Source organism: Octopus bimaculoides, chromosome 11 (assembly GCF_046866305.1).
Source record: "Octopus bimaculoides isolate indiv1 chromosome 11, ASM4686630v1, whole genome shotgun sequence".
NCBI classification, from domain to species: Eukaryota; Metazoa; Mollusca; class Cephalopoda; order Octopoda; family Octopodidae; genus Octopus; species Octopus bimaculoides.
Window position 1 is genome coordinate 52,429,228 of NC_142938.1, and position 24,024 is coordinate 52,453,251.

At 38.2% G+C, this 24,024-nt stretch overlaps 1 protein-coding gene across 2 annotated transcripts in view; it reads left to right on the forward strand.

Annotated features, from left to right (window-relative positions):
- LOC106873920 (unconventional myosin heavy chain 6) overlaps positions 1 to 24,024 on the forward strand; it is a 543,260-nt gene that overhangs the window by 93,931 nt on the left and 425,305 nt on the right. For both annotated transcript variants that reach the window (XM_052971791.2, XM_052971792.2), the window contains exons 3-7: positions 6,225 to 6,287; positions 9,156 to 9,299; positions 9,732 to 9,840; positions 11,011 to 11,585; positions 14,122 to 14,271. In XM_052971791.2, coding sequence (XP_052827751.1) covers positions 6,225 to 6,287; positions 9,156 to 9,299; positions 9,732 to 9,840; positions 11,011 to 11,585; positions 14,122 to 14,271 — 1,041 coding nt within the window. The remainder of the gene's footprint in view (positions 1 to 6,224; positions 6,288 to 9,155; positions 9,300 to 9,731; positions 9,841 to 11,010; positions 11,586 to 14,121; positions 14,272 to 24,024) is intronic.

Consider the following 24,024-nt stretch of genomic DNA (forward strand, 5'->3'; position numbering starts at 1 on the left):
ACGATGACAATGATAATGAAGATGATGATGATGATGATGATGATGATGATTCTATTTTTACTCATCTGTATGTGTATATGGGTCTAAGTATATGTTATAAGGCTTTGGTGTAATGTCTGTTTGCACCAATGTACATTTTAGCGTGCAGGTCTATCTCCATGGACTTGTGCCTGTGTATCATTATTGTTGTAATATAGATAGGTGTACATCTATCTGAATATAGCTGAAATAATCTATCTCTATGCTGGTTTGTGTATATATTTGAGTGAATAGGCAATGGAGTAGCTGTGTGGTAAGTAGCTTGCTTACCAACCACATGGTTCCGGGTTCAGTCCCACTGCGTGGCACCTTGGGCAAGTGTCTTCTACTATAGCCTCGGGCCGACCAAAGCCTTGTGAGTGGATTTGGTAGATGGAAACTGAAAGAAGCCCATCGTATATATATATATATATATATATATATATGTATGTATGTATGTATGTATATGTTTGTGTGTCTGTGTTTGTCTCCCCAACATCGCTTGACAACCGATGCTGTGTTTATGTCCCTATCACTTAGCAGTTCAGTAAGACAGACCGATAGAATAAGTACTAGGCTTACAAAGAATAAGTCATGGGGTCGATTTGCTCGACTAAAGACAGTGCTCCAGCATGGCCGCAGTCAAATGACTGAAACAAATAAAAGAATGAAGAAAGAGTAAAAGAATGTGTGTGGTTAAGTGGTCAGGGTATTTAGCTCACAATCATAAGGTCATGAGTTTGATTCCTGGCAGCACATTCTATCCTTGAGCAAGATATTCAGTTTCACGTTGCTTCAGTCCACTCAGCTGGCAAAAATGAGTTGTACCTCATGCTAAATCTCTCTGAAAACTATGTCAAGGATATGCCTGTCTGTGGAGTGCTCAACCACTTGCATGTTAATTTCATGAGCAGGCTGTTCTGTTGGAACCCTCATCAGCTGGAACCCTCATCATAACTGATGGGATGCCAGTTTTTATGTATTTTAATGTAGTCTATGGATGTGTCTGGATTTTAGTCCCTCATGTATGTATACTTGTAATCATGTATTCTTGTTTAGTACAAACTTAATCTTGACAGAAGTGATATTTCTGATCAAAGGCAATCTAATTATGACCATTCTTCCTTTTCCTTGGTATTTTAAACCTTAAGACTTCTTTTCTAATGTAGTCAGGTATGAGTGGAGAGCGATTTGGCTGCTATTTCTTGCAGATTGAGTGTTATTTGTGCCCATATGTGTAGATGTTTGTGTCTAGGAAATGTTTAGTAGTAAAATACCAGTTGTCTTAATTTTAAATTCCGTATCTCTTGGTACAAAAGAAAAAACTTCAAATTCAGTGCATCCATTTAACTTTTAATATAGGAAGAACATTAATGTATATTTTTAGTTCCAGTTACTGTCAGGAATCAGTAGTAAATCTTTGGGGACTTAGCACTTGTGATCAGACATATTTTCACAGAAGGCTGAATATGAACAACTTAACTTGTGTAATGACTTTCATATGGTGGCTTCCTACTAGAGTAGAATTTTTTTTTAATTGATTAAATCCACAAGTTTCAAGGTCAAGCTCCCAAGGACTATAAGGTCATTTTGTGTGTGTGTTGTATTGGTATATATATATATATATATATATATATATATATATATATATATATATATATATTAGTTATCTTTTCTTTTGCATATTTATACACACATACATATACATATATATATATATATATATATATATATATATATATATATATATATATGATATAAATAATATATATATATATATATGCATATATACATACGTATATGTACGTACTTACATCTATACGTATATATATATGCATATGTGGGCACAAGACGTCAGAAAACGTGTACAACAAAAAAGTACGAAGCACGAGTACATGGAACATGGACCATTCTTTTGAACAATGAAAGACACAAATGGAAAACAAAACAAACAACATAAAGAACGACCCTTCATCAGTTGCTGGCTGTTTTTCTAGTGTCATATTTTGAGCATTTAACAACAATATATGCTTTTGATAAAACAGTTGCTCCTGCAAAGCAAATTAAATAAAATTTGGGATTTTGCGGAGTGTCAAAATCGGTAACACAAACAGGACAGTGAAAACAAACAGGAAGGGTTGCTAAGCCTAAACGTCTTTGTGGTTGTGAATGCATAAATCAAGTTAGGAAAGGAGACAAACAAGAACATGTCTTCCTTGTTCCAGCTACAATGGAGAGAAAAGAAGAAAGATGGCTGATGGTCACGTGGGAGCCACGTGAGCAAGGGAGGAGGAGTGAAGGAGGTTTTCACTGTCCTGTCTGTGTTACCAATTTTGACCCTCTGCAAAATCCCAAACTTTATTTAATTTGCTTTGCGGGAGCAACTGTTTTATCGAAAGTATATATTGTTGTTAAATGCTCAAAATATGAGACTTGAAAAACAGCCAACAACTGATGAAGGGTCGTTCTTTATGTTGCTTGTTTTGTTTTCCATTTGTGTCTTTCATTGTTCAAAAGAATAGTTCATGTTCTATGTACTCGTGCTTCGTACTTTATTGTTGTACACGTTTTGTGACATCCTGTATCCACATATGCATATATATATATACATATATATATATATATATACTTACATCTATACGTATATATATATATATATATATATATATATATATATATATATATATATATATATATATATCATCATCATCATCATCATCATCGTTTAACGTCCGCTTTCCATGCTAGCATGGGTTGGACGATTTGACTGAGGACTGGTGAAACCGGATGGCAACACCAGACTCCAATCTAACTCTGCCAAATTAGATTGGAGCCTGGTGTTGCCATCCGGTTTCACCAGTCCTCAGTCAAATCGTCCAACCCATGCTAGCATGGAAAGCGGACGTTAAACGATGATGATGATGATGATGATATATATATATATATATATATATATATATATATATATATATATATATATATACGTATAGATGTAAGTATGTATATATGCGTATATATATATATATATATATATATATATATATATATATTATTTATATTAATATATGATTGAACGCCATGCATCCTCTTCCAAGTAAGTTATATCTTTATAATTCTGATGCGCACTCTATACGATCTTTTTACTCTTTCGTTTTTTTCTCTCTTCTCTCTTATTCTTTTACCTCCTCTTCTCCCACTATTCTATCCTATTACTCTGTCACTCTCTCTCCCTCACTCCTCCTCCCTTGGAATTCCAACTTATCTGCAATTTTTACAATTTTATAATTTTACAATACTGAAATAAACTAGTACCCTATTTCAATATTGTAAAATTGCTAAATTGTAAAATTGTAAAAAATGCAAATGATAGAACCTGAAAATCAGAGTAAGTTGGAATTTCATTGATTAACATATTCTTCCATACACAATCATGCAAATCCTTATATATATATATAGAAGTACAAATAAAGGTTACAAACCTCATTCAGGGATAGCAAAATCCTATGAAAGTACTGGTTAGTTACCTATACAAAGAATGTTGAACATTACAGTTAATACTCAACTGCAAGGTAACTATATAAACCGTGGTTTATATATATTTATTTATTATAATAAGAATTAGATTGGAGCCTGGTGCTGCCATCCGGTTTCACCAGTCCTCAGTCAAATTGTCCAACCCATGCTAGCATGGAAAGCGGACGTTAAACGATGATGATGATAAGAAAATAGAGAGGAAATTAATAAATTATTATTTATTAATTAAAAAAAACTGTCAATTTTTGAATTAATAAACAATAATTTATTTATTACCTCTCTATTTTCTTATCTTTTATATACACACACATATATATATAGAAATGTGTGTGTGTGTGTGTAAACATGCACAAGCTGGCTGTTCTTTATGATCTAAAACAGAAGCAATATAACGTGTGAAGGGAAATGAAATGTAGAGGTTATTAATATTTGAAAATATAATCTTCCTTCTTGCTTCTGTGGCCTTAAACTAAATCCAGTTCTTAACAAGAATGTTTCAACTTGTGTATAGACCTTAATAAAAGACTATACTTAAGTTGTAGTTGATCCCTGTGAAAGGTGTCCTAATCTATGACCAGTCCTTTATAAACAGGTTCATGGACAGTAATAGTTGTATTAGGTTCAATATTCCAAGGCGCACTGCCACATATCACTGGCAGATATAGTAGTGATACTACTTCCAATGTTTGTTATAATCTTCAAATGATGTTATTCAGACTACAAGACCATGTTGGAGCAATGACCTTGAGTGTGAATGGTAACAATTTCCCCATGGCATGCCAATAGACAAAAGAACCAGTTATTATTTGATTATAATTGCCCTTAATCATCTAAACTTGAAATCTCAACACCGTTTCCAGTGTCACAACTCAGTAGAATTTTCACAAACTATTGTTTGAAAGGAAATTTTGTTTTTTATACTTTCTGAAAATAAATTCTAATTAGGTTCAAACACTATAAATTTATAAATGAAACCTTTGAGAGTGTATCATGTCCATTCATTTCTTTAAAGATTTGGCGATGAAGGGAATTGGATGGGGCTAGGAATTGAAACTTTTATCATTCTCATCAAGCTGCTAATTTGCTTATCTGCCTTTTTAAAATTATCGGTGGAAGTAAGAAAGATATGAACCATGGAATCAACATCTTTCTAGTCTTTACCCATGCTATGAAGTAGCAACGTTGCCTTCTGAAAACTAAAATCTTTAACCCTTTACCATTTAAACTGGTCATATTTCACCCAAATATTCTACCTGTTTTAGGTTCAAACTAACCAGATCTGGGCTCTCACACCTGTCCTATAATGTCATTCTAAAAATAAGCAATCATGTCATCAAAATCTCAAAGCTATAAGATAATGCATGATTAATTTGAAACAATGTGAATATATAAATCATTATATTTGACAGCTGTCATACAGCAAGCTTACGAAAGAGTCACACAAACAAGGAAGGCCTAAACTGAGGTGCAGTGACACCTTGAAAAGTAACTTCAAAGGGAGCAGCATTAATCCATGTGAATGTAAAGCCTCTCCTACAGACAGATCCACGTGGAGGTCTCTTGCTTCAAGAGCAGCAGCTGGCTTTGAAGAGGACTGATGACAGTATCTTGCTGCTGCAAGAGACGCATATCACAGGGCATCATCCACCTCAATCCAGACAACGGACTATTACTGTGACTCCTGTGGGTGCCCGTGTTCTTCCAGCTTTGGACTGTGGAGTCACATGCGCTGTCATCACTGAGAACATAGACTTTGTCATATCGGACACTGATGGGCTACCAACAAACATACTTGTTAGTGTAATTTGAATGGTTAAATTATAAATTACATATTTTAACTACTAAATCTTCAGGTAATATACTTAAACGATTACAGATGAGCTGACTGCACTTTGTTTGGCGAATTTCAACTAAAACTCAATGGACAAGTTTACTGTATTTGAAACTCTGGCTTGTTGGGACCTTTGTTTTAATTTGCTCCTCAGTGATTAATAAATGACTTCCTATTCATGACTTGATCAAGTACAACTGATTGGGGTTACTTAGTGTACATGCTTGGGGAGCTGAGAGACATCTTTCTTCTTTTTTTGTGATAAGATTCTCTGAATATTGTTACATAGACATTGAAGTGATGAGTTGGTAGAATCATTAGCATGGCAGGCAAAATGCATAGCAGCATTTCACCCATCTTTACCTTCTATTCAAATCTGAGGTTGGCTTTGCTTTTTTCATCCTTTCTGAGTCAATACAATAAGTACCAGTTGAATACTGGGGTTGATGTAATTGATTAGCTCCCATCTCTGAAATTACTGGCCTTATGCCAAAATTTGAAATTGTTATTACATAAACATTCAATCAGATAAAATGCTGTGGGTAAGTGATAAAGTTGCTTGACTCTAGCAATTAACCTGAAGTTTCAGCTCTAGATTAATTATTTGAATGTTTTCTTGATTAAAGTCTGTCGTCCATTTTCTGTATAAATATCCAGAATGGTAATACTTCATAAATATCCAAATTGGCATCAATTTAAAAATTTTTTCTTTGTGTTAATCTTTTGGTTCATTTAGTATTTTACTAATATTTTTTTATCCCTGTGTGTTTCATATAGATTTTATTTTGAAAATTCAAATGTATTTCCAAATATTTTTGCCAATTCCTTAACAAAACTTCAGACATTCACTGGATCCATCTTAGTAGCTGTGAATCCTTATAAAAATTTACCGATTTATGAAGAGGTAAGTACAATTAAATATCTATTCTTGTCTATATAGGATAATCAGTTTATAGATTGGTAATCTCATTTTTAGGAATAAAACATTTTTTAAAAACTATTTCCTTTTCAATTGATTACCTAATGATAATCAGAGATCAAACTAACCAAGGCAGAGATCAATAGTCTGAAAAAAACAAAAAAAAAACAAACAAACTAATCTTTGGCTGACCTCCATTAAGAAATACTTTCAGAGTGAAAATGATATTTTATGTAGCAATTATTCTCCTGGTATAATATATCATATTATCATATGGGTGTTGTTGTGCACGATGTTGGTGGTGAATAGAAGCATCTTTCTTGGGCTGCATGTAAAATGATAAACAACACTCATAAATAATTAACAGAAGCTTTATTTACTGCACATATAATGTTTTCTATGTTGGCCTTGGGATGAAAAACCAAAGCAACAATTGCACACAGGGAGAGGATATACTACTGGGAGCTATGACAAACTACCTGGTACATATCAGTCTGTGACTGGTCATCACAACTGGAAAAATAATCATGCAATGTTCGTGATGGTAGAATCTGTACCTTCTGTCTGCAACAGTTGATGAATGAAATGAGAATGGAGACATTAACCCTTTTGCATTTAAACCAGCCATATCTGGCCCAAATATCCTACCTGTTTTACAATCAAATCAGATTGATCCCATCTATCACACCAACCCTGAAATGTCATTCTAAAAATATGCAATCATATCATTAAAATCTTGAAGCTACAAGATAATACATGATTATGGTTATTCAAAACAATGAAAATAAAAAAAGCATTATATTTGACAAAATATTCTAAATGTTAAAGAGTTAAATTTGCTGCTTCAACATTCTGAAGTTGTTGCCAAAAACCCACCTATTTATAAGGCTCATCAGTAAGTTCTAGAAAGTCCTATCACATGATAGCTTGATGCTAATTGGTTAGTCAGCCAATCAAGTGAAACGACAGCAATCTCCCTGCATAGTTATCCAGTGATTTAGTTTTGAATCTGCTGCTATATGAAATATCTTATATCTTTTGATATTGCTTTCTTAAATAAAATCATATAGTGTGGTCTGGTGACATTTAATATCTAAAATTTATATTGCAAATGTTGAACATTGTGAGCTAACAGATTTTCAATGGTTCAATTGCTGGGTCATTGTATTTTCTGATGGTGAAAGTAACAACAGACTGGCTGTTACTCAGTGCAGAAATATTAGTAAGAAAATGAAAAGGATTTCACAAAGGATTTCATTCTAAAAAGCATCTTTTTCCTTTTCATTTTCTTACCAATATTTTTACACACACACACACACACACACACACATACACACACACACATACACACACACATGCATGCACGTGAACACACGAATGCACATACACACATGCATGCACGTGCACACACACACACACACACACACACACACACACACACCAAACCACTCACAAGGCTTCAGTCAGCTTGAGGCTATAGTAGTAGAGACTTGCCCAAGGTGCCATTCAGTAGGACTGAACTCGGAACCATGCAGTTGGTAAGCAAACTTCTTACCTCATTGCCATGCTCACACCTAGAATTATTTAATGTAGTATTTAATCTTATAGTTAATCATTTGGTATGATGTGATACAGTCAAAGTGAACTGGTCTAGGAGATTGGGTTACTTAATGAGAGTTGGGAGTTCAATTCCATGGCTGCTATTCCAATATGTTTCTGGATAAAAACAGATTAGTCTCCACTGCAATCAGTTCCTATAACTGTTGGCAATGTTACTTGCCACAGACCAGTGTCATATCTAGTCTCAAAGTTGTCTCTTATTAGTTTAATGCTAGGAAAGTAAAAGTAAGTTCTGGTTATTAAGTAATATATATTAGTGACAGAGGCATTATTAATGCTGAAAGGTAATATTTATCCCTACTTAAACGTGGATGTTCTGTTGGAACAGACTATACTGGGGTAGATATCATGAGACAAGAGTGCATTTTGCACCAAAAGCCAATGTGAGAGTTTCTCTCTATGGTATCTATCATAGTATAACTATAAACGTCACCCTTTCAAAGCCTAGCCAGGCTCATGGGCCCTGTTTCCCGGTTTCTATGGTGTATGTGTTCCCTCCAGCTGGATGGGATGCCAGTCCATCGCAGCGTTACTCAAGAAACAGGAAGAAAGAGTGAGAGAAAGTTGGGGTGAAAGAGCACAACAGGGGTCGCCCCCCCCCCCTGCCGGAGCCTCGTGGAGCTTAGGTGTTTTCGCTCAATAAACACTCACAATGCCCGGTCTGGGAATTGAAACCGCGATCCTCCGACCGCATCCGCTGCTCTAACCACTGGGCCATTGCACCTCCACCTATCATAGTATAATTTGTTCTAACAGAACAGCTACGTTTAAGTGGGGATAAATGTTACCCCTGGTCATTAAATGTTTAACAAGGCATTAATTCCTAAGAGTCAATGAACTTTAGGTTACCTAAAATATGTTTGTGACATATTTTAACTTCTAAAAGCAAATTTACTGCAGTTACTGTGGAAAAAACCCCCAAAAAACTCTCTTATGATAAAAGGCGTAAAACCCCATATCTGCCCAGTACTTCCCTCTAGCAAATTCCCAGACATGCATTTCTGGCTCTTTAACCATCCTCAGTAGGAAATACCGAAGCAAGATAACCCTGGGCAGATTCAAAAGCTATAGCTTTAACTAAAAAACACAATCAACATCAGAGTGTGAGTTGCACTTAGCATTCATTTGTTTTATCAAACATTATAATCTACCTTGGTAGATATTGAATATATAACATCTAATTTTAATCAAGTATTTCCATGACAACTAAATTTCTATGTGTTTTAATTGCAGAAAGATGTCCAAGAATATAGCGGCAAGAAGTTAACTCAGGTGCAACCTCATGTTTTTGCCATATCTGAGGCTGCATTTCAGCATCTTCGTACATCTGATGACAATCAATCTTGTATCATAAGTGGAGAGAGTGGTGCTGGAAAGGTAAGTCATTTTACAACTTTTCACTCAAACGTCTGTCGTTTTACAACTTTTCACTCAAGCGTCTGTCATTTTACAACTTTTCACTCAAACAGATACAAACCACAGGACTTGTAGTAATCTATTTATGGTAACAAACTCTATCTTTTTGCTTCAAAATATAAAATATATCTTACATGTTAACAAACATGTGAACCATATTTTTCTATGTTATTTTTGTGGAAATTATTAATTATTAATCTTGATTTTAATACAAACTCTACATCACGGAACTCCTTTCATATGATGGAGATTTAGTGTTACATCTGCTATTGCTAGCTTCTCTTGCAGTTTGTTGTCTTAAAATTTGAGTTCAGTTTATGTTTTATTATAGCAAAAATCTTGTTGATTTGTTTGTCTTTTTCTAAAATCCTTTCCTTTTTCTCTCTATTATAGACAGAAACTACTAAATTTATTTTGCAATATTTATGCTCTGTTACAAATCATACGTCCTTCTGGGTTGAACAGCAAATCCTTGAAGCAAATACAATTTTGGAAGCTTTTGGTAAGTTTTCTCTTTGAACTTCTTTTCTCCTTTGGATCCTCCTCAACTTCTAATGGAATTGTAATAATGGTGATGTGATTTACAATGTGAATTAAACATTTCTGGCCTTGTAGGGTCTGTTCCCTACAAAGATAAAAAAGGGGAGAAGAGTTGACCCAAGGTTATCTATATATATATGTATATATATGGATATATATATATATATATATATATATATAAAACAGTATTAATAAAATAGATGGAATGAATAATAGATTTTATTGGGTACAACACTGTGCTTTACTCATCATCTATTTATATATTTTATATAATTCCTCTATGATATATATATATGGATAATTGCTAACCTTGTGCCAAAATTTGAAATTGTCATCATCATTGTTATTAGTAGTATTATTATTAGCAAGATGGTGAGCTTGCAGAGTCGTTAGCATGCCAGGCAAAATGCTTAACAGCATCTCTTTGTATCTGGAGTTCAAATTCTGTCGAGATCGACTTTGCCTTTCATCCTTTCAGAATCAATGAAATAAGTACCAGTTGAGCACTTGGGGGTTGATGAAATTGGCTCACCCACTCCCCTGAAGTTGCTGATCTTGTGCCAAAATTTGAAACCATTATTATTGTTATTGTCTTTGCACAGCTTCTAACGCTGGAGATGTATTACAGCGTTAGCTGTTCACTACCAGTGAACTAAGGTAACACCTCTTATTTTTTGAACACCTTCCAGAGAATTTGAGCGGTTCCAAGCAGTGCTGTTTTCTGCAAGTGCTCCACCATTATTGCAGCCCCTATTTTTTCCACGTACTTCTCGAGATTTTTGCTCACTGTTCCCACGGCTCCGACAATTATTGGTACTACTGCTACCTTTTTCATTGATTACAACTGCTTAACTTCCCAAGATAACCTATCATATCTCTTGACTTTTCTTTCATCGTTATCGTATACCTTGTTGTCAACTGGGTATGCTATATTTATGATCCAGCATAGTTTGTTTTCTTTCTCAATTAAGACTATGTCCAGCTTCCTATTCTCTATCTCATGGTCGCACTGAATCATAAAATCCCATAGGATCTTTGCATTTCCATTTTCAATCATGCTTTCAGGTTTATTATTATTATTATTATTGTTATCATTAATGTTGTTGTTATTATTTTTTCTTCTTCTTCTCAGGAAATGCAAAAACAGTCCGAAATGACAACTCAAGTCGCTTTGGTAAATTTATGCAAGTTTGCTTTGATAACAACAATCAGATCATTGGTTGTATCGTACAGGATTACTTACTTGAACAGTCCAGGATAACATTCCAGTCAGCCAATGAACGGAACTACCATGTCTTTTATCAAGTAGTTGCTGGTGCTGCAGCGAATCCAGAGATCAAGGAACAATATTACCTGAAGGACGTTACCACTTACAATTACTTGAATCAGAGTGGCTGTTACAAACTCGATGGCCACGATGATTCAGCCATGTTTGATGCCTTGCGTCTTGCCTTTGAAGTCTTAAATATTCCAGCAGTGATGGTCAGTGGTATATACTCGGTGATTTCCTCTGTTTTGTTGCTTGGCAACTTGCAGTTTGAAGATATAGATGGTGAGAAATGTCAATTAACGGAAAGTGACAAAGATATTCTAAGCAAAGTCTGTGATTTACTGGGCCTTTCTTTGGAAGGAATGATTGAGAGTGCCCTCTATCGTCAAATACATGTTCGCGGAACTGTTACTAGTATACCTTTTAAGGTACAAGAGGTTAGTGGCATTTATATTTTATCTCTTCTGCCATCATAACATCAACAACTTCTACCACCTATTGTTCTTCTTATTAAGATTATTTTATCATCACATTTCTTATGGCCACTAGAATCATTATTTTACAGCTCTGAGTCTCAACCAGGGTCCATATGACTCTTGAGGGGTCCATATGACCCTTGAGGGGTCCATATAAGATTTTATTGTTAAAATTTTTATGTGCAATAAATTGGTTGTACTTCTACAAAACAAAATATTTTAACACTTTTGTATATAATTCCTAATATTATTTAATTATAAAATACAATAGGATCTTTTTAAACATCAAATGGCTATGGCGGGGGGGGGGGGGGTCCACATGAGTAAAATAAGAATCAAAGGGGTCCATAGGTAAAGAATGGCAGAGACCCATTTAATCATGAAAATCCAATAGGATTTTTTAAACATGAAATAGCTAAGGGGGTGGGCCATAAGAATTAAAGGGGCACGTAGGTAAAAAAAAAATGGCAGAGGACCATTTAACTATAAAAATGCAATAGGATTTTTTAAACATCAAAAGGCTAAGGGAGTGGACCATAGGAATCAAAGGGGTGTGTAGGTAAAAAATGGATGAGAACCCACTGTTCAACAGTTATCTCCATCATTTCCATCACCTCACTCTTCATCTCATTGCTTACGAAAACCATTCTACTCTCTTCACCTCCAGCATTCACCTCCAGCATTCACCTCCAGCTTTTTCATCCCTACAATTCTCTTAAGGCCATTCTAAGCCCATTCTTATTTCTTTACTGCCCACAAGGGGCTACACACAGAGGTGACAAACAAGGACAGATAAACAGATTAAGTCGATTATATTGACCCCAGTGTGTAACTGGTACTTATTTAATCGACCCCGAAAGGATGAAAGGCAAAGTCAACCTCTCCGGAATTTGAACTCAGAACGTAATGGTAGATGAAATACCGCTAAGCATTTTACCTGGCGCATTAACATTTCTGCCAGCTCACCGCCTTTCATCCCTACAAATCTCTTAAGGCCATTCTAAGCCCATTCTATCCTCAAAACCACCATCTCTCTAACACCAGACTCATTTGGCAAAGATTATTTAACCCTTTAACATTCAGATTACTCTGTCAAATGTAATCCCCATTTATTCACATTGTTTTGAGTTAATCATGTATTATCTCATAGCTTTGAGATTTTGATGATGTGATTGTTTAGCTTTCAGAATGACATTGTAGGGTAGGTATGAGTTGCTGGATCTGGTTAGTTTGAACATAAAACATGTAGAATATTTGGGCCAGATATTTTGGGCCTGATTTAAATGGTAAATGGCTAATGACTACTACCACAACTGCTGCTACAGCTACTACTACTACTACTACTACTACTATTACTACAACTGCTGCTGCTGCTACTGCTGCTACTGCTGCTACAAACACTGATCAACTGATAAATGACAAAGGGATGTGTATATAGTTGATTAATCTACTAAGAATAGTGGCTAAGTCTCTCACAAATCAAGCCCATATGTCTTGAAAGAAAAGGACACATTCGAATTTTATTCAATGTGTCCTCTTCTGTGGATACCTATGGCTGTAACACCTTTCATCACAGGTCTTCTTGGGCTAAACAACAACAGCAACAACAGCAACAACCCACCCCAAACATCTGCTGTTCTCCTGACTTTTCAAACACTATTCTACCAACATCATCATCATCATTGTCATAAAATATTCCATCCACCTTACTAGACATGCTCCCACCATCACCATTAGCACGTTTGTCAGACTTTTCCCCAAAGACAATCATCATCATCATCGTTTAACGTCCGCTTTCCATGCTAGCATGGGTTGGACGTTTTGACTGAGGACTGGCTCCAATCTGATTTGGCAGAGTTTCTACAGTTGGATGCCCTTTCTAACGCCAACCACTCCGAGAGTGTAGTGGGTGCTTTTATGTGCCACCGGCACGAAGGCCAGTCAGGTGGTACTGGCAACGGCCACATGCGAAATGGTGTATTTTACATGTCACCTTCATCATAATATCCTTTACAATATACTTACTGCCATCATTTCCACCACCTTCACCAACAACCTTCTACTCTGACTATTTTAAACCTTTAACATTCAGATTACTCTGTCAAATTTAGTATTTATTTATTCACATTGCTTTGAATTAATCACACATTATCTTGTAGCAGCAAGATTTTGAGGTATGACTGTTTATTTTTAGAGTGACATTATAGAGTAGGTGCGAGTGATTGGATTTGGCTAGTTTGAACATTTGGGCTGGATATGGCCGGTTTAAATGCAAAAGGGCTAAACACCATTCCTTATATTATCATCACCAGAACTAACCCCCACTTCCACCAGAACTGTTGTCACTGTTGCATCCACCCATCCCTACTATTTTGTCTGTCATCTTGATGTTTATTCTTCATTCAGTGTTTAATTTCATCATCTCGTTTGTCGCAAATATCAATCTCAATTCCATAAAATATTTATTTCTTGTTTTCTTCTTGTTCTTGTGTTCCAGTCCAGTGAGAACCGACATGCCATGGCCAAAGCCTTATATTCTCGAACATTTGCCTGGCTTGTAGACAGTATCAACAAATGTATCAATCCTGGAACAAACAGATCCAAGTTTATTGGAATTTTGGATATTTTTGGATTTGAAAATTTTCAGGTAAGAAATGATGTAAGAGTGGCGAGTTCTCCAGTGGTAGCATGAAGTTCTTGGTGAGCCAAGACTGCAAACTGGTTTCTGTTCTTCCTGGAACTGTGTTAGTCCTTGAGAAGGTAGAAATGTCACGACCTATATCTTTATTTCTTTTGATTGGGATAAAAAACTCAAGGAACTGATACAATTGTGTGAGCTAAATGAATATTGATTGGTTGATTCATTGATTTAGAAAAGATTCAATAGAAGATATATTCGTTGCCACCTTGATGTGAAATCTTTTTGTAACTCTTCATTAAGTTGAGGACAGGTTTAAACACCTGCTATTAATACATTCTCTTTTTGCCTTTGTGTCACATCTCATCTCAATAAATACAACAACAGCAATAACAATACCCACTAACAATACACAACAATAACAACTCGTTAACAAAACAGCATTGACATACATATGCATAAATGCATACATACACCTACATTTACATACATCTACTTACATACATATGTATAGATGCACTCGCTCCCAACCTACAAAATCAATTTTTGCTCTTAGTACAAACTGTGTTTAGCATGTCAACCACTTGATGATATTCATATATATATAGTCATATATGTGCATGTTTGTGTGTGTGTGTGTGTGTGTGTGTGTGTGTGTGTATGTGTATAAATATGTATGTATGTATATTTCTTGGTGTAATGTCTAACATACTGATCAAGTCCACTATAATTACTACACACCCACAACCATAGCTACTACCACTCCCTCTCAGACATTATCACCCTTCACCACTGACCACATCACCCTCATTACTAATGTCACCACCACCACTGCCACCACCACCACTGCCACCACCACCACTGCCACCACCATTTTCACACCTGGAGGATGGAGTACTTCTTGTTGTACAAGTTTTTCTCTTTTTTCACCATAGATTGATTGATGTGCAGTTCTGGAAATATTTATGAACAGTTTAACAAGTTGCAATACAGATTATTGTTCTAGTTTTATTGTAGCAAAGTTTGTGTGAGTGGAAATTTGATTGATGGAAACTGTGTTGAAGACCATTCTGTTTGTATATATGTGATAACCTTTAGTAAGGTTCATATTTTGATACTAAAAACAATTTGAAGGAGATAAAAAAACGAAAGAAAAAAGAACAAAACTGATGACAGAATATCAATTTAATTCTGTTTTGGTGGTGGCCAATTCCAGTCAGGTAAATCTTACTCTTGAGACTTTGGTTTTCATCAGTATTATTTTAAAAATTCTGGAAGGTTTAGGAAAGGGTTAGGTTGACAAACTGAAAAGTACCACAAAGGTAGAGATAAAGAGGTGATAAGCGAGCTTTGTGGGTTTCTTTTAAAAGAAATTTATATTTGTTAAGTCTGCCAGTACCGCCTGACTGGCACTCGTGCCGGTGGCACGTAAAAGCACCCACTACACTCTTGGAGTGGTTGGCGTTAGGAAGGGCATCCAGCTGTAGAAACTCTGCCAAATCAGATTAGAGCTTGGTGTCACCTCCTGGTCCACCAGTCCTCAGTCATATCATCCAACCCATGCTAGCATGGAAAGCGGACGTTAAACGATGATGATGATGAAGAGGGCAGTTCCTCTGTTCTTCATAGGTGTCAGAAACCATTGAGATCAATACCATTAAAATTCTTGAATATTGCAAGCAGACATCTGCTGGAGAGACATAAGAGGGTTCCAGGGGAAAAACAATTTGAAGGAAGGACTGGGTGGAGTGATTAGTGTGGATCCCAGTGAGATGGGATGGATATAACAAAGACGATGAGAGGGGGAAGAAAGCTCAGTGGGTTAGGAATGGTTAAATGAAGGTGACAAAAGTCCAGTCAGCTCCTTGGAGCAGAGGCCATTACAGTAGCAGTTGCAAAGGTGGAGAGGGAGGAGACACAGCATGGCTTTTAGCCTGCTGTTGAAGTATGTTTGATAATGCTACCAGTTGCTTCCTTCTCCCTATGGAACTGCTTCTTATTAGCATCCATCCCTCATTCTCATCCTTTCCCACACTCTTTTCCTCTGATAGCCCATCAACCCACCTTCCCCATTCAATATAGCCACCCTTATGTACCTCTAACCTCCATCTCTGTTACTGTACATCACCTGGCACATCATCCCCCTACTTTCTGATTTATATTCCTTCTTGAGCCACTTCTATCCCTCTCACCTTATACATCCCCCCTCCTTCATCAACCACACATTCACCCTTGTTTATCACCCACTACATTCACCTCTACCCCCCATCTCTCACCATCTGGTACTCTCCTCTCACCCTGATCCAATATCTTTACTCTTCCTTACACTCACCTTCTTGCAACATGTGAACTTGTTCTGGCACCTTGTCACCACCATCTTTATCTTCTTTCCTGCTACTACTACTACCCATGTTACACACCTCTGCTTCTCCCTTTGTCATACTTCAGCTTCTCAACACCTGATATATAATCACTTCTTCTCTCAAATGCACTCTCCAATCATTTGAGGAGCTTTTTCCTTTTCCATTCTGGGGTCTTGCAAGTTACATGGTGACCTAACTACTGGTGGTACCACATAAAAAAGCATCCTGTACACATTGTAAAGTGGTTAATTTGAAGAAGGACATCCAGCCATAGAAACCATGCTAAAGCTGACACTGGAGCTGGACACAGTCCTGTAGTGCATCAAATTCTGTTAAACTGTCCTGTACATACCAGCATGGAAAATGGACATTAAATGATGATGATGTATTCACACACACACACACACATGTAAGTGTGTGTATATGTGTGTGTGTGCTTGTGTGTGTGTGCATGTGTGAGTGTGTGTGTGTGCATGTGTGAGTGTGTGTGTGCATGTGTGAGTGTGTGTGTGTGTAGTGTTGAGTTTATAATCATGATCATAATCATTACCCCCACTACCACCACCACCACCACCAATACCACCACCACCACCAATATCACCACCACCACCACCACCACCACCATCACCATCATCACTGCTGTCACTGCCCCTACCACCACTTATTGCCTCACACTTGGGCAAACATAGAAGTTTCCATGTGAGGCCCATCCATTGTTGTGACCACCTAGCGGAACTTCAGATGACATCTGGAGTTTTTCATATAAGCGTCCATACAGCAGACGGAAGAACACATTGAGAATCAAATATGCGTGCCCTCTGCACGTCAAGCTCTCCTCTTTGACAACTATTATAGATAATCTGATAGTTTTCCACAAGTTCCATGGCAACTGATTGATTGATGGATGAACAGGTGGATGGATGGATGGATGGGAGGATGAACCTCTTGGCTGCTATCACTCAATATAGCAACATGTCCATACATATCTATGTATGGATTGTTTACGTAGATGCCATCATTATCGATCAAAGTATAATCGTTATTATCCTGTCCATTAACACTATCTCTTTAGTGTGTGTGTGTGTGTGTGTTGTACAGATCTATATGCACACTAGAAGGTGTGATTGAAGGAGTGTGTCTTCATATGTATGTGACTCTAATCCATCTGCCATACCTTTATGGTCAAGCCCTAACTATTTCTGACAACTGGCTGAGTATACATGTGGAGACAGCCAAAAGAAGCATTTGACCCAGACTGCCTACTTCCAACTGTTAAACATGGAGGAGGATCTGCGATGATCTGGTGAGGGGGGGGGGGCTGTATCTTGGAAATCCACTGGCCCAATGGTTTCCGTTCATGGCAGAATTAATAGTCAAGACTATTTAAGCATTTTATCTGATCGAATTCATCTTATGGTTGCGGAATTGTTTCCGGAGGGAAACATAATCTTTCAGGATGATAATGCACCAATTCACACAGCTAAAGTTGTTACTGAATGGCAGGAGGAACATTCTAGTGAAGTCGAACATCTTATCTGGCCACCACAGTCCCCATATCTCAATATTATTGAACATTTATGGTGCATTTTAGTAAAACAAGTAAGGAGTCGATATCCTCCACCATCATCACTACAAGAACTGGAGATTATTTTAGCTGAAGAACGGACAAAAATTCCTTTGGAAACAATTCAAACGTTGTACGAGTCCATACCTCATAGAATTCAAGCTGTAATTACTGCCAAAGGCGGTCCTACCCCATATTAAAATAAATTTGTTTGAAATTTTAAGGTGTTTCTATTATTTTGTCCAACCCCTGTATATATTTGTGTGTGTGTGTGTGTGTGTGTGTTTCTAATCTGTCAGCATGAGACATGGTTGCTAAAGGATGATGATGATGATGATGTGTATGTATCTGACCCCCAACCCATTTGCCATATCTTTAAGGTCTTGCCCTAACTTACTGACTTTCATGCACACCACCACCACCACCACCATCACCACCACTGTCACCATCACCACATACATACATACATACATACATAGAAGCATTATCGTAACAAAGCACACTACTGCAATGCCCACAGTGTACTCCCATACATCACAAATGAGTAATGATGGGACTAATGATTTACCAGTTAATCAATCAATCAATTTTCAATATCTACCCGTAAACATCCAAGTTTCAAAATTTCATTGGTTGGTAAAAATCTCCAGAGAGGACATATGTCTGCCATAAAATAAAGCAGGTACATGTTACAGTAATACTGTACATTTTAATGATGAGAGGAGAAAACTCTAGAATTATTGATGGCAAGCATGTGTCTAGGAACTTTACAGCAATATGGAAAAACCTGATGTTAAAGCTAGAATACTATTGTGTTTTCATAACAACTTGCCTAAAAGAAAGCTGTGTGTGTGTGTTTTTGTGTGTGTGTATGTTCATTAAAAAAGTTGCTGCATCACTTTTACTTTGTCCTGACATTGTTACCTGACTTTGGTTTTCTTTCAATAAATTTAGGAAACATGTGATAAGGTGAGTTCTCAATAATCACTGCTGAACCTGTATTAATTTGTCACTTGTTTTCATTAACCTTTGACTCCTTCCCACAAGCACATTTTGTCCTATGTCTGTATTAGACAAAACAACAACAAATTTTTTTTTTCACCTTGAAATTTTATTGTCTTATTTAAATACATATATATAATTAATTTAGAAGTCAGATGTTATGAACATTTCTGTAGATAGAAGTTATTTATTCCATACTACATATAAAGTTATGCAGATACATGCAATGTTCATCCATTTCCTTTCAGACATCTTGATTTGAAACACAATTAACTTAAGTTGATACTGCCACAAATTAGCATCATCATCATCATCATCATCGTATAACATCTGTTTTCCATGCTGGCATGGGTTGCATGGTTTGACTGAGGTCTGGAAAGCCAGTGGCTGCACCAGGCTCCAATCTGATTTGGCAATGTTTCTACAGCTGGATGCCCTTCCTAACGCCAACTACTCTGGGAGTGTAATAGATGCTTTTTACATACTACTGGCACAGGAGCCAGTCTGGTGGCCCTGGCATTGATCACATTCAGACAGTGCTTTTTTTGTGCCGCTGGCATGGGAACCAGCCAGGGGGCACTGGCATCGACCATGTTTGGATGGTGCTTTTTTACATGCCTGGAGCCAGTCAGGCAGACCTGGTACGAACCATGTTTAGATGGTGCATTTTATGTGCCACCAGCATGGGACCCAGTCAGGAGGCACTGGCATTGACAACGTTTAGATGGTTCATTTCACATACCACTGGCACGGAAGCCAGCCAGGCAGCACTGGCCACAGCTATGATATTGGCTTTACTTGACTGAACAAGTCTTCTCAAGCATATCACATCACCTGACACATCAAGGGTACTTTTAAACAGGCCGGACATGCAACAATGGCATTGGCCATGGCTGCAATCTCACTTTAGTTGCTAGGTCTTCTCAATCACAGCATAACTCCAAAGGTCTTGGTCTCCTGTTATTGCCTCCGTGAGGCCCAGCATTTGAAGGTTATGCTTCACCACTTCATCCCATGTCTTCCTGGGTCTACCTCTTCCACAGGTTCCTTCCACAGTTAGGGTGTAGCACTTTCTCACACAGCTGTCCTCATCTATATGTAACACATGGCCATACCAGCGCAGTTGTCTCTCTTGCACACCACATTTGATGCTTCTTATGACCAACTTTTCTCTCAGGGGCGCTCACACTCTGTTGTGTATGCACACTGACATTACACATCCAGTGGATCATACTAGGTTCATTTCTTTCAAGCCTATGCATGTCCTCAGCAGTCATGGCCCATGTTTCACTGCCATGTAGCATGTTAGTTCACACACATGCATCATACAGTCTACCTTTCATCCTGAGCAAGAGGCCCTTAGTTGCCAGCAGAGTTCCCTGATCTTTGCTCAGGCTATTTGTATTCTAGCCGGTACACTCTCAGAGCATCCACCCCCACTACAGACTTGGTCGCCTAGGTAGCGGAAGCTCTCAACAACTTCTAGTTTTTCCCCCTGGCATGTGATGGAACCTGTTTTCTGTATTTCTTCAATGTTTATTGCCCCAGTGCATCGGCCAAACACAAAGACTATCTTCCCAGCTAACCTTCCTTTAATATTGCTGCACCTTTTATGTGTCCATAGTTTACACTGAGTACATTTTATGGAGTTTCTACCAATGCCTTATCTACAGATCGAGCAGGGCTATTTACCTGAAGGGGTTTGTGATTTGCCAGCCTTCCTACTTACTAAATTTATATGTAGTATGGAATAAACAACATTCATTTATGGAAACGTTCTTAAAATTGATTTGATTTCTCTTCTCCTCAATTAAATTAATTATCATTCACTCTGTGAGTCTTATAACATGCCTACTAGATCATACCTTGGATATCGGATACGTGAAGTGCACCTTTTTATCATCTGTCGAAGTATAGCTGAACTTCCTTTGGTTATTGGAATACTACGTTAGCAAGTTTCTCACATGAAGTGCTGATAAGCTGATCACCTGGATTGTACTTATCCCCTCAATTATCATCATCATCATCATCGTCATCATCATCATTATTAGTATTATAGTTAATATTATTGTGAAGACACATGGTCTAGTGATTAGGGTGTTGCACTTACAATCGCAAGATCGTGGTTTCAATTCCTAGACTGGGTAGTGCTTTGTGTTCTTGAGCAAAGCACTTCATCTCATGTTGTTCTGCAATCACTTTGACACCTGATGCATGGTACACTGTGCACCTGTTCAGGCATCATCAATTTGAGGGAGGGAGTAAGCTAATGTGTGGCTTATACATTTGATTACTATAAAAAAACCTGCCAGTCACCTAGTCACCTACCGCTCCGGCAGACACTCTAGCCAAATCGACTACATCCTCGCCAGAAATAGGGAAAGAGGGCGGCTTATAAATGCCAAAACCTACCCTGGCGAAGAATGTACCCCACAACATAGATTAGTAGTTAGCGACTTTGGGATTAAGGCAAAATGGGTGCCCAGAATTAGACAGGCTTGGAGAAGAAGGGTGTGGAAGCTTAAAGACCCTGCAAACGGACAGAGACTTAGAGACAAGTTACTTGAAGCATTTAACGAAATAGAAGGGGATATAGCATCATACAACGTGGAAGACAATTGGAGATTTCTGCGGGACAACCTGTTGAAAGCCACCGACCAGATTTGTGGGTGGTGTAAGGTCCCCTCCCAACCCAGAGTAACGTGGTGGTGGAACAAGGAGGTAGACAGGGCTATTAGACAAAAGAAACAAGCTTGGAAGGACTGGAAGAACGGTGGTAGCAGGGAATTGTACCAATGTGCCAGAAGGGAGGCTAGGCGACAGGTTTATTTAGCCAGAGGGGAAGCAGATAAGGAAAGATTTGCCAATGTTCTGCGCCGTGAGGACCAAAGACTCGAGGTATTTCGTGTTGCAAGACAGTGTAGGAGAGAGAATAGTGATGTTGTAGGAGAGAAATGTGTTCGCATGGATGATGGTACGCTTGCATTAAATGAGGATGCAAAGAAAGAGGTCTGGAGATGCCACTACGATAGATTGCTTAATAAAGAGAATGAATGGGAGAAAGAGAGCCTGCCTTATGTCGACCCAATAGAGGGACCAGCTATCCGAGTTGATAGTACCAGGGTAGATAAAGCAATTAAGAGTATGAAGACCAGGAAAGCCCCCGGCCCATCAGGAATCACTGCAGAGATGCTCAAAATATCTGGCAGTGTTGGCTATAGCCTAGTCACCCGTATTACGAACCAGGTGATACACGAAGGAGTCATACCCTATGACTGGTGTAGCAGCATCATAGTCAACTGCTACAAAGGTAAAGGGGACGCTTTAGATACAAATAATTACAGAGGCATCAAGCTGTTAGATCAGGTTATGAAAGTTACAGAGAGGGTCATAGCCCAACTAATTAGGGAGCGAATCAATTTAGATGAGATGCAGTTTGGGTTCGTGCCAGGTAAAAGCACTACTGATGCCTTATTTCTAGTGAGACAGTTGCAAGAGAAATACCTAGCTAAGGATAAACCTCTGTACCTAGCTTTCGTTGACATGGAGAAAGCCTTTGACAGGGTCCCCCGATCCCTTATCTGGTGGTCAATGAGGAAACTTGGGATAGAAGAATGGTTAGTGAGAGCTGTGCGAGCCATGTACAGAGATGCTGCCAGTAAGGTGAGGGTTGGAAATGAGTACAGCAATGAATTCCGGGTAGAGGTAGGGGTCCACCAAGGTTCCGTCCTCAGCCCCCTATTATTTACCATAGTCCTCCAGGCAATCACAGAGGAGTTCAAGACAGGTTGCCCCTGGGAGCTCCTCTATGCTGATGACCTTGCCCTAATTGCGGAGTCACTATCAGAACTAGAGGAGAAGTTTCAGGTGTGGAAGCAAGGTCTAGAATTGAAGGGCCTTAGAGTCAACCTAGCTAAAACCAAAATCCTAATAAGTAGGAAGGTAGATAAAACACAAACCCCTTCAGGTAGATGGCCCTGCTCAGTATGTAGAAAAGGAGTAGGTAGTAACTCTATAAGATGTACCCGGTGCAAGCTATGGACACATAAGAGGTGCAGCAACATCAAAGGCAGGTTAACTAGCAAGTTAGTTTTTGTTTGTGGCAGATGTTCAGGTGCAATAAAGACTGCAAACAAACAGGAAACAACTTCTATCTCATTCCAGGGTGAAAAACTAGAGGTAGTCGATAGCTTCCGCTATCTGGGCGACCAAGTTAGTAGTGGGGGTGGGTGCGCTGAAAGTGTAGCTGCTAGAATAAGAATAGCCTGGGCAAAGTTTAGAGAGCTCTTACCCCTGCTGGCGACAAAGGGACTCTCACTCAGAGTAAAAGGCAGACTGTATGACGCATGCGTACGAACAACCATGCTACATGGCAGTGAAACATGGGCTGTAACTGCTGAGGACATACGTAAGCTCGCAAGGAATGAAGCCAGTATGCTCCGTTGGATGTGTAATGTCAATGTGAATACCCGTCAGAGTGTAAGTATCTTGAGAGAAAAGCTGAACATTAGAAGCATCAGTTGTGGCGTGCAAGAGAGACGATTGCGCTGGTATGGACATGTGGTGAGAATGGAGGAGGATAGCTGCGTGAAAAAGTGCCACACCCTAACAGTTGAGGGAACCCGTGGAAGAGGTAGGCCCAGGAAGACCTGGGCTGAGGTGGTGAGGCAAGACCTTCGTACATTGGGCCTCACCGAGGCGATGACTACGGACCGAGACCTTTGGAAATGGGCTGTGCGTGAGAAGACCCGGCAAGCCAAGTAAGATCGTTGCCAGTGCCCCTGGACTGGTTCATGTGCGGGTGGCACATGAGATGCACCATTTTGAGCGTGG